Source organism: Aythya marila, assembly GCF_965140915.1.
Source record: "Aythya marila genome assembly, chromosome: 2".
Classification (NCBI taxonomy): domain Eukaryota; kingdom Metazoa; phylum Chordata; class Aves; order Anseriformes; family Anatidae; genus Aythya; species Aythya marila.
The window spans coordinates 5,302,625-5,314,672 of record NC_139043.1 but is presented as its reverse complement, the minus strand read 5'-3'; the positions used below and the strand labels follow the sequence as shown (position 1 = coordinate 5,314,672).

General features: G+C 47.4%; 1 protein-coding gene across 2 annotated transcripts in view; it reads left to right on the top strand.

Moving 5' to 3' along the window:
- Positions 1-12,048, top strand: part of PLCD1 (phospholipase C delta 1) — a 52,604-nt gene that overhangs the window by 37,935 nt on the left and 2,621 nt on the right. For both annotated transcript variants that reach the window (XM_082753040.1, XM_082753039.1), the window contains exons 8-13: positions 660-809; positions 6,164-6,325; positions 7,660-7,816; positions 8,125-8,241; positions 9,398-9,576; positions 10,105-10,237. In XM_082753040.1, the coding sequence (XP_082609166.1) occupies positions 660-809; positions 6,164-6,325; positions 7,660-7,816; positions 8,125-8,241; positions 9,398-9,576; positions 10,105-10,237 (898 nt within the window). The remainder of the gene's footprint in view (positions 1-659; positions 810-6,163; positions 6,326-7,659; positions 7,817-8,124; positions 8,242-9,397; positions 9,577-10,104; positions 10,238-12,048) is intronic.

The window sequence follows — 12,048 nt, the reverse complement described above, 5'->3', positions numbered from 1 at the left end:
GGGTCTGTCCCTAGTTTGCAGGAATTAAGTGTGTGCGCCTTGGAGGGACTCATGCGAAGGACAGTTTCTGTTCAGGTTTAAAAGGAATGAGCAGATCTAGACTCTGGAATGGCAGTCCTGGGCTAGCAGCCTTTAAAAATCCTTGGGTTTGTCCAGATTGACTGTGCTTTCTGCTATTTTCCTTCAGTGCACTTGACTTGAGAACCAGCCCCAGGTTTCCCTTGGGGCTATTAGGCAGTGGCAAAGCAATACCTTCAGCACATAGAATGTGTAGGGGACTTCAGGGAACCACATTAGTCCTGTGCAGGAAAGGAGGAAGGATTCAGATCACTTAAGGATCTGAACAAACTCAGGGACTTGCAAAGCTCCCTTCCCAGTCTTTCTGTGAGGTAAGAATGTGCTCTGACCTATGGTGCAAGTAGAGTGGAGACACAGGGAGCCTCACCAAACCTGGCAAGGCCATGGGAGGCATCCTGATCCAGCCTGGAAGGCATCAGCATAGATCTGAGTGGCTACCACACATCTGAATTTGTCCATTTTTTGTCTCTGCCATTGACACACACATTTCCAGAGCAAACAACACAGAGGTTTTATATCAATTGCTATAGACCGGTGAAATTACCGAGTTCACTGATGATGGATGTTATGTCTTGTCCTAGACCTCACCATACCCTGTCATCATCTCCCTGGAGAACCACTGCAGCCTCGACCAGCAGAAGGTCATGGCTCAGCACATGACGATGATCCTGCAGGACATGCTCTTGGTGGCCCCGGTCGATGGAAGCAAATCGCAGTTCCCATCCCCAGAGGTGAGCAAGGCCACTCTAGCACTTTCTGCCCTCTGAAGGTGGGACAAGAGCGAGGTCTGTCTTCTTGCTGGGTGCCAGCTGGGGGACTATATGCCTGAGGGGCGGTGGGAACTACACTTGCTGAGGAACAGAGCTTGTTTGTGAACAGTGGTGGAATAGGAAATAGGAGTAGCTAGAAATAGCTTCTGCACATCAAGCTCCAAAATGACCTCTTGCTCCTTGTTTGCTGTGTGAGATTTCACAGGAGACATTCCCGAGGGACTGAGGACATTCCTGGTCCATTTACTGAGGCTAGGCAATTTCCTTCATCCCATGAGGAGAGGATGTAAGGGAGCTGAGTCTTGTGGATCTATCTTGTATCTGCTCCCACACCCCAAACCTGAATACAGCCTCATTCGGGCTAATCCTCTGAAGCACAGGCAGGTTGCTGCACATGAAGGGAAGATTAGCTCCATGAGAAGTGACTACAAATTGTCTCGGTGTTTTTGATCCAGCAAGTCTGGGCACTGCCTGATTTCATGGTAGGCAAGCATTTTGCTCGGTGTTGAGGGATGTAGCATACACTTCCCTCCTCATTTAGTGCCTCAGGTACACTACTGTGGAGACCCAAACTGCTGATTAGGAAGTCATGAGGGCTGAAAGGACAGCTGAGATTGCTTGCCTCTTGAAACCCAAGGAGAAATTCAGCACAGGTGGCCTAAAATTGGATGTGAGATGTCCTTCTGCTGAGAATGGTGTGGCGTGGCATGGCAGAGGGGATGGGCTTACTGGGGAGATGTCCTAGGGGGACAAGGGGAGGTGGGAGATTGTGTGGAGGATAGGTACCACTGTGATGGCTGTGAATCAGGGCAGCCCTTCTGGGGGAAGGAGATATACAGCTCTTAACAGCGTACCACTGCATTGATGTCATTACCAGGCAATTAGAAAAAAAAAGTGGAAATGGAATCTTCATATATATATATATATATATATAAAAGAACTTTTTTTTCCAAAGAAGAAGCCAAAAGGTTAACCTTTTCATCTGTTTGTACAGTTTGGGTTAGAGTTTGCTTTCTTTTTTTCTCTCCTAAGCACTTTTCAGAACCAGACTTTTATGTGTGTGAATATCTGCAGTTCCTTTTAAATCGCCTTTCTTTGCAAAAGAAATAATTTTCCCCAAATTGGTGGAGAATGCCTAGCCGGAGCTGGAAGCAGTTTGTGGGTGGGATAAAGCTGGCAGTCAGTAGGGGAGGTAGGGGAGGGAAATGAGCCACCCAAAATATCTTCTGTACTTGTTCCCCATCTCCATTTTTTTCTTTCTGACTTTCCCCTTTTGTTTGGGAGTGTTGTGCCTCACTTGATACAATGCCTGCTGCAGAGGGAAGTTGATCTGGGTTAGTCCCTAGGTACCAGAGCAATGAATTAGGATGAATCATAATATTTAATAGTGCTGCTTCAGCAGGACCTTTGCATTGGCACAGACAAGTTGCCTCCAGTGAAGAAGTGACTCTCCCAGGATGAGGTTACGCCCAGCATGGAAACAGGTCTCCGCAGGCTGTTACTGGGTTGGAAAATCAGTCTTCAGCGTTACGTGCTGGCTTGTTATTTATCGTCAGCGTAGGATCAGGAAAGCTGCTGATGGCTTTTCAAAACACTGCCTTGTGACCAGAGGAATGATATGAAGAAAGAAACGAGAAACACCAGGGAAAGAAATGTGTGATGCGTGTGTATAAGGGAACGACCCCAGCTTCCCAAAGATGTTTTTCCCATTCTTGTGCTCATCTAACCTCCTGCTTTGCTTGCCCAGATGGACACGTGGCCCCAGCTGGAACAAAAGGGCCCAGATCTACGTTAGTGAATGGAGCTGGGCTGATACGCTCCAGTGGAGGGACTGATCCATTTAGTTTAAAGGGAGAAAAAATGTCAAGGTAGTAAAACATATCCTTTTTCCTCTGTTACTTTTCCTCCACTTTCCTGCCACGTGAACTAGGAGAGTGTGTTTGTGGAAAATACATTGAAGCCGAAACATTAAGAACAAAAAAACAACAACAAGAAACCCCTTGGATTTTCCACTTCCTTGTGCTGCTGGCATGAGGAAGCCTGAGGTATTTTGTCTTAGAAAAAGGGTGGGATCCACCTCTGGGAAGAGCTCTGAAAGGCTGTAAATAAAAACAGGCAAAGCATTGCTGCAAAGTGTGTTCGCAGAGCAATGTCAGTAATTAAAAGACCAACACTGTTTGTATTCACACTAACAATTCACAGTGCAGCACAAGGCAGGCATCTGGTTTATTAGGTCCCATTTAGGAACAGAGTATTGGGCTACACAGAACATCTAAATACCTCCCCCAAGCTGCTGTCTTTAGGTCCCAATAATAAATTAAAGGCCTATAGGATAAAAGGCCAAAAGCTACAAAAAAAAGGTTCCAGGAAAGCTTCAGGTCAGTGCCAGAGTTGTAGGGAAGAGCTGCTCCAATCTTTTCTGCTGCTTGTTTATTTATCAGGCCTTTTTGCCTGATTCCTGACCTGCACAGGGGTCTGCCAGGGCCCTTTCCCCCTGTCCTTGCATACCAGCTAGAAATGATGCAAAAAACAGTGTTGGAATGAGACTAAAATAGCTGCCAACATCACATGCTACTAATCAGCATATCAAGCATATCCAAGAGCTCTCCAGCTCTTTGCTGTTGGACACCCTTCACCATGAGGATGGCTTTGGGCTTAACAGACCTGCCTTGGTGGGTGACCCTTTGGACCACAAGCCCCCCAGGTGAGAGCCCCAGTGGGGCTGGGGTCTCAGCCATCCCACACCTCCCGTGTCCCACCAGTTGTCCCATCACATCCACTACTGAGCCCAGCGCCCCCATTCAACATCCCCTTGAGCCATTCAGCTCAGCAACTGCTTCCAATATAACAGCAGTAAGGCACAACTGATCTAAATCTCTCAAAATCTCCTTCAATAACGTGCTTCTTCCCCTCCCTTTTTTTTTCTGAGACTTTTTTTATCTTGTGGTGCTACTCATTGTAAAAGCTGCAACACCTCAGGCTACAGCTGCTCTGAAAGACATCCACAGATGGAGACGTGATAGGAAAAAGTGCTCCTGGTCTGTGCATCTCTTCATGAACGTGAACATGTTAATCCTCACAGCTTCTCAGAAATCTGGGGAGATGGATATCTCCTAAGGTGGCAGTTCTTAGTATATCCACGTACCTGAGCATGCCACTTTGGGCTCCGTTTTACAACTAGTTAATATGGTCAGGGGCATTGGAGGTGTGGTCCCAAGTGGTTGTCTAAATAGACCAGGTGAATCACATCTTAGGAGTGTTCAGTTCTATTTGTTGACTCTAAAGGAGGTGTGAAGCCACAGAAAGTTTGTAGAGGTGGTTTCTGTTAAGAGTCTGACACTCCCACTGTGACCAAGACTGGAAATCGGATCTTGCCATGGCCTTTGGGCTGCTAGCAGGGGCAGGAAACCCTCAGGTAAAATAATTGCATGTGTGCAGATCTTTTAAACTCTGCTCTTAACAGCTTTGCTCCTGATAAAGAACAGAACATCAGATAGTTGCCATGTCCCTAAGGGAGCAAAGCCTTGTGTCAGAACCATCTCAAGTGCAGAGCTGAGCTTGCTTTGGTGTGCCATAGAAAAGATGAGAGAGGAGGAACTCCACTTCTGGAGAACAAAGGCAACATGATTTACAAGGTACACAAGGAAGTGAAAGAGCTGCATTTACTCAACTACACTATACGTTCTCAGTGGAGTCCTGCATCCTTGTAGCTTTTCCCATTTTCCTAAGTTATATTCAAGTTCGGGCTTGCCACTGGCAATTGGAATAGCTTTATGGCCTACTTGGAGAGTATTTATTGAGCATTTCAGCTAATGCTTCTTCCTAAGACAAGGGATCTGCTCAGCAGAGCTGAACTGATGAGCTGAGTGTCTCTCCCCTCGGGCTAGAAATACTTAATGTCACATGAAGAGGAACCCAGAGGGTTGGAACAAGTGCTTGTGAGTGTTTGTTTCCGTGTTTGTCAGCTTATTTAAAACCTTTGTAAAGGGATAAGCACTCAAATGTAGGACTTTGCTTCCTAATATCCATGGTAAATGAGGGAGGGCAGTGTTTATCACTGGCAGCTTCTGCAGACACATTTTGTCTGGAGTTGTAAAAGCTTAGAAAGGGCCGGTGTCTCTGTTGTTAATCAAGCAGCCTGCCCCAAAGACATTTTGTCCCGAATTCCCTACTGCTGAACGGTGAGATGAGGTGATAAGTTTTCTCATGGGACGTTAGAAAGCAGAGGCAGGTAAGAATATAGAGTACAGCAGGATGCTATCTGCAGCCCCTGAAGGATCAGAGGGACTTCTCTGTGTCCCCCTACAACTGTCCCCAGTGCAACCCCTCCAGGCTGGGGCACTCAAAGCATTGCCTGGACACAGCTCAGCCTGGAAGAAGGCTGAGGAGTGGGGTGGCTGGAGGGTGGTTTGGGGATGGGGAGGAGGAGGATGCTGTGTTCTGAACGCTCCTTTGGGCCTTTTATTTCCAGAAACTGGTACATTCCTCCCAGCTGCCTCTGTGCAGCTTTTGAATGACAGGGAAAGTGCCCCAGCGTAAACAGATCATTTGTGGTAGATGAAGAAAAATCCTCTTGGCTGCTGCTTCAGGTGCCGGTGCCAGATTTTGGCTCAAACCAAGTTTCATCCACGGCGTAGCGGGTCCGTGAGGAGCTGTGCTGGTCTCCGCGGAGACACGATGCAATTTGCTTGCAGCCACAGAAGGGGAATGGCGTTCTTTGCAAATGTCTGTGTTGTTTTTAAAAAGATCCTTGGTTTTCCACAGGCCTGTCATTTGAGAGCAGTGGGGCTTGTTGCTTTTGCAGATGTGGAAGGGACAAATTTAGGATGGTGCTGGGAGAAGAGGGGCCATGCTACATGAGTAAAGGGACTGCAGTGGCTAAACCTGAGATTGCCTTTTTCCTGGAATAAGTAGCACCCTCCATAGCCAGCAGTACCACACACGTGGCAGCAAATCTCCCACTGACTTCACTGGAAGCTACAGAATCTAGGGCTGCTCCTGGGCTGAATTATTTGATTTTTGAGGCGTAACCCATTCACTTGGAGATTGCATCCAGGCAATACTACTGCTCCCTGCTGCCAGGATTGCTGCAGCACCGTTTGGGTTCAGTCAGCCCTCTCCAGGCTTCAGCTTTCCTCCCACAGTCTGAGCTTGCACAAGCACTGGGTCATGTCAGTGGTATGGTGTCAGTGGTCTGGTTTGGGAACTCTTCCCTAGGGTGTCCGTGCCCTAACACTTCACCTGCGAGATCCTTTATGTGTTCTGGTGCCATGTCTGCTAATCACCAGCTATTTTGTCCACTTCTCTTTGTGTAGCAACTGAAAGGGAAGATCCTTGTGAAAGGCAAGAAGCTGAGCAGACAGGAGGACCCCACAAATGGGAACAACAACCTGGAGGCTGAGGATGTCTCTGATGAAGATGAAGCAGCTGAAATAGAAGATGAATCTGTAAAGACAAAGGTGCAGCAGAAGGGGAAGGTAAGTAAAAAAAAGTAACTGAATCCCTGAAAGGGGCAGACTTGGAAAGGCAGAAAAGCTATGAATTAAATCTTTGTGTATTGCAGAACTCTTTGAAATCCTGCATCAGGAGGTCTGGTCTTGTTCGCCAATCACATGCCTTATGTTGGCAAACCACCTTCTAGGTGCGCTTTGTACCATGCTTGAAAACAAACAAACAAAAACAATAGAAATATACTTTTGATACGTTCTCAGCTAAAGCAGTTTTGCTCTGTCACGTGAGGACACTTACTTTTCCAGACTGCAGGTCATTGTGAAGGACATATCCCTTATGGACCAGGTTCACAGGTGACATAAATGCATTCAGCCCCACTTATGACAAAGTGGGTTGACATTGCCTCTGAATCTGGTCTGATATATGCTTTCCCTTGCTGATATGCCCACCCTTTGAGGGCTTTATTTCCTTCTCTGATCTGTGATCAACAGTGTGTATAATCATGAAGACTCTTTTTCTTTTCTTGTCTTTGGTGGGAGCTGGTGGCTCCCACTTCACCCTTGCATCAAAGCTGTGGAGTCGTTGGCACCAAAGCACTGTGAGAACTTCCTAAGTGAAGATAAAAAAGCCCAAGGTCTGGGGGTGCCCAAACATCTTTCCCTTCTCTCTGTTTCCAGGTCTGCATACCTGGCACCAGGACAGTATGTTCAGACCAGTTCATTGCTAAGGCTCAGTTGTCAGGTTTAGCAACTGGCGACAGCCACTGATGCTGAATTACAAATGATAATGCAGAAAGCAGCAGAAAGGGTCTCCCACCAACAAAAAGTGAGAAATTTTATCTGGAGGACATCATGCAACAACGGGTGCTGGGACAGCAAAGCGCCTCCTGTGTGAAATCCCCTCTTAGCTCACCAATACAGGCCGAATAGGTTCTGTCTGTGTTTATATCCCTAATCACTTGTGAGCTGTAATAGCCAAGGTGAAATAGTCATTCACATAACGGCGTGTGAATGAATGCAGGAGGGACAACCCAGATGAAATGAAATATTTGTTGTGGTAGCACTTGGGAAGTCAGTGATATGACTGGACAGGCCAGTATGGGCTGGTGAAACGTGCCGGTAGCGTTACCTACTGAAGGTGTGAGAGGAGGGATTAGCACTCTGCATGCAGGGAAAAGGACGTAGCAAGGGCAGGCTGCCCCTTTAGCATTCTGCCTAGGGGAGCCCCAACTCATCAGGGGCATCTTTTCCATCTGAAGTCAATGGAAAATAAAAGCCCCAGTGATCCTAAACAAAACAGAACCATTACTCTTGAGCTGGACTGCAGAAGCTCCCCACAAACCTCTTGCTCCTTCTTTTAGAGTGACACCCTGAAGCTGGCCAAGGAGCTGTCAGACACAGTTGTCTACTGCAAGAGTGTTCATTTCAATGGCTTCGAGGACCCCAGCCACCCTCGGGCTTTCTATGAGATGTCATCATTCACGGAGAGCAAAGCTCTGAAACTAGCCCAGGAGTCTGGTACGTATGTTCTGGCAGAAGGCCATCCTCTCTTCCAGTCCCCCATAAAGTGACAGCTAGTGGTGGTTAGGCATGAGAAAGAGGCATCCCCAGAGATCTAGGTCATGGTCTCCTTGGCCATCCATATCATTTTGAGAAACAGTGGGAGTGACTTAATGTCACGGAGGTTGTCACCAAGAAGGGCACTTTATGCAGGCCAGACTCACTGGACAGAAAAGGGCTATAAACAGCAGCATCAAAGAAAAGCAGGCCCATCATTGAAAGGAATATTTTTATTTTTTATTTTTTATTTTTATTTTTTCCTGAAGGAAACAGTTTTATTCATCACAACATCAGGCACCTGAGCCGGATCTACCCTGCCGGGTGGAGGACAGATTCTTCCAACTACAACCCCATCGACTTGTGGAACGTCGGCTGCCAGATCGGTGGGTGCAACTGGGAGCTTGGAGGGGGTCAACCTGGCTGGTTTGGTCATAGAATCATTAAGGTTGGAAAAGCCCTCCAAGATCATCTGCTCCAACCATCCCCCTACCACCAATGTCACCACTAAGCCGTGTCCCCAAGCACCACGTCCAACCTTTCCTTGAACACCTCAGATCAAACTCAGATCTCTCAAGCCCTAGAGGAGGGCCGTACCATAAGGGACAAGCTGTGGCCTGAGATCTTTCCAGTAGTCAAAGCAGTGCCTCTAGTTTGCTCCTGGGACACTGAAGCCCTGATGGCATTCTCATGTCTCAGAGATGTGATGAAAAGGTCTTGCAGCCTGCTAAGTGAATTATCTTGTAGCTTTCATTCAGAAAACCTGGTGCAGCGTATGTAGGACTAAGGCCCAGGATAAAGCTGGGCTTCTTTAGAAGTGGCTAAAGAGGTTAACATCACCTTGGGGAAATCAGGGGAGTACCGAGCAGGCTCTGGGATCTATGTGCCCTCCATTTGTGGTATTAATGAAACTGTTCACAGACACTGCTTCCAGATTTGACATCAGTGCTTTTAAAAAGATAGGGGCTAATTCGAAAGGATACAGGAAATCTGCCTGGTGTTAGGAGAACTGTGAGGTTTGATCTATTTTGGGCAAAGGACAATAAAGAGGTGATTTGATCACAGTTTCTCTACTGGACTGCATAAGGATTTCAGACTGTGAGGAGCTCTGTAGTGTAACCAGCAGAGGTCCCTGAGGGTGGCAGATGGAAATAGGTGTGTTTGAGCTGGAAAATAGGTTTTATAATGAGGTTAAGTAGCTAGAGAAACAATCTGAGAATGATCTGTGGCTTCATGAATGGGTTTATGTGAAAGATGTGGTTGTTCAACCAGGTGACGTGAATTCAGTGCAGGACATTTTTTGATCCTGTCGTAGGTAGGAAGAAAACTGAGGTAGCTACCATGGCTCCTTCCGCCTCTAACATCTCTGAATGGAAGAAATCCTCAGGGGAAGCAGGCTTTGGGGGTCAGAGGTTATCACTGATCTTTGCAGCATGGAAAAGTCAATGGTTATGTCCATGAAATGTAATTTCATGTGAACAGAATTGGTATACTCTCATTGATTTATCTGAAAGTGACTGAATTTATTTGTTTATGTTGCAGTTGCCCTAAATTTCCAGACAGCAGGCACAGAAATGGATGTCTACCAGGGTCGGTTCCAGGACAATGGGTTTTCTGGGTATGTCTTAAAGCCGGAATTCCTCCGAGATGAACAAACCAAATTCAATCCAAAATCCATCACAGAAGGAACATGGGGGACAAAGAAGAAGCTTCTGCTTAAAGTAAGAATAGAAGTCGGAAACTTATCTTAGTAGCATCCATTTTTTTTTGGGGGGTATAGGTTGTGCCTTCTCCTGGTCCCACGTGGGCAATGTTATCCCAGCCCTACTCATTTCCCACTGCCAGTGTCTCCACTTCAGTCCTGCATGGGCTTTCATCTTTCAGGGACTCGCTCACGTTTAATATTTGTCAGCAGTAGAGGTTAATGACAGTATTCACCCTACAGGAACACACAGGCGTTTTATAGACAGGCAGTCAACAGTCACTGCTGTTATTTCCAAGTATCGTCTGATCATTTTGGGGAGAGAGAGAAGCTGACTTTTCCCTGACCCAGACCAGCTGGCTGCACTGCAGCAGTGTTCATTAGGTGCTTTAGCTCCTGACAGCTTCCTCTGAAGAATGTCACATTGTTGGCTCTGAAAGACCAACACCAGCAACAAGTCCTGTGCTCCTGGAGAAGGAGAAGGATGTTTGTCAGGGAACCCCCTCTCCTACCAATGTTCTGACCTTTTCCTCTCTTTCCTCCACAGATCATCTCTGGCCAGCAGCTGCCCAAGGTAAACAAAAGCAAAAACTCCATCGTCGATCCCAAGGTAACGATTGAGATCCATGGCGTCCAACAGGATAACAACAAGAAGCAGACCAGAGTCATTGAAAACAACGGTAAGGGATTTTCTTTCATGCCGTGACCCCTGGGGCAGTAATTCTTTGGTTTTCTGTAGCAGTGTGTTCCTCATCAAGACCTGCTGCCCTGTGGCCAGGCCTGCCCAGATGCACCCAAGCTGGCTCACCCTAAGCACATCCATCAGATGCTGTTGGTGTAGTTCAGTGCAGTGACCCTGGTTATACAGCTAGCCCCACAAACTGTCCCCATGGGGCATTTCTTTCAGGGTTTTTTCCATCTCTTCTCTGTCTGAGGTGTTTGGAGATAGAAATTACCTATAAAACATCAGCCAGGTGAATTGCTTTTAGGTTGGCTGCCAAATCTGCAGACCCAGAGCTTTGGAAGTGCTCTTTACCTCCATGCAGTTGGATCTGACCTGGGACACAAAATTTCCCACCAAGATCTTCCCAGAGAAGGCCTCTGGTGAGGCTGATTTTATTTTGAAAGAGCCACAAACTCATGAAAGAGTGAGGTGGGAAGGGAGGTCCAAAACAGGACGTAAGTTAACTCACGTTGTTCACTGTATTGCCTAGATGGATTCTGAGTATCCCAAAGGATGGAAATTGTCTACGCTGTCTGGGCAAGTGATCCAGTCTTTCAGGGGCTGAATACTGTGGCAGAGACAGCAGAGGGCAGGTTCAGCCCTCTCTTCCATGGGAAGACAAGGCAGTAGGAGTCTGAGAAATCAGACCTCCCCCTCCTCCAGACAGACAGACACATAGGTACACCCAGACACATGCACGCACTGCTTTTCTGCGTGAAGCAAAAGCCCAGCACTAGAAAGGCAACGCATATTTTCCTCTCTGCTAACATTGTTTCCCTTTTCCTCCTTTCCTGTTTGAGTAAATCTGGCCTGGCTCCTAAAGCTCACGGTCATTTCCTTTGCCTACAATGATTTTTAGAATGTCTCGAGTGGAGGCTAAGGAACATTTTAGATCTGCCAGGCCTGTTCCTCAGGGCTGCTTAGCACATCTCCATGGCCAGCCCACAGCTGCCTGGAGAGGGGCGGGAGAGATGCTGGAAGGGAGCTCAAGGGGTGCTGAAGGGAGAGTAGCCCCAAAATTCCAAATAAATTGCAACAACCCAAACCAATTATTTTGATATGGTGCCTTTGATTTTGCTTTTTTGATAGCACCTTCAGGGCCAGCTGACAGACCACTGCCTCCTGCCAAGTCATCCACAGACCCTCCAGGACCGGCAGGCTTGAGCTGATGTTTTGCTGTCCTGGGGCCTCCGTGGCGCACAGGCTGTGCCGATGGCAGTGGGGTTTCAAACAGGATGTCCTCTTCTCCTGTTTGTTTCTGGGGAGTGGTTTGTTGAAACTGCAGGGAGCACCTGCAGTGACTTAGTGGGAGAGCACTGCGCTTGCTTTTTGTCTCTCATTTGATGGGGCTGTTGTCATTTTGTTTGCTTTGTGAGTCTGGATCACAAGATCTTTAGACATAAAGCCCCAGAGAGCTGTCATAACACAAAGGCACAGTTCTCTCCGCTTCCCCCGGGTCTGGGGCTGTAAAAGTCTGCTGCTGGTCCAACACAACCCGAGATGTCTTATCCATGTATCAGCCAGTGAGAGCCTTTGGAGCAGGGCTGGGTTCAGCCCCATTCTGCCCCCTGCTGCCTTCTGGGGATGTGGTGCTGAGGCCTGCAGTGAGCAGCCTAAACTGAAGGATTTATTAATTAATACCAGGCAGCGATTCAGTGTCAGAGTTGGGAACAAGTCTCAGCATCTCCTGAGACCTCTGACCTGGGTCAGGGTAGGTTCCCAGTCAGGCCAGGTCCCCATCCTCATTTGCAAACATCTCTGACCAAC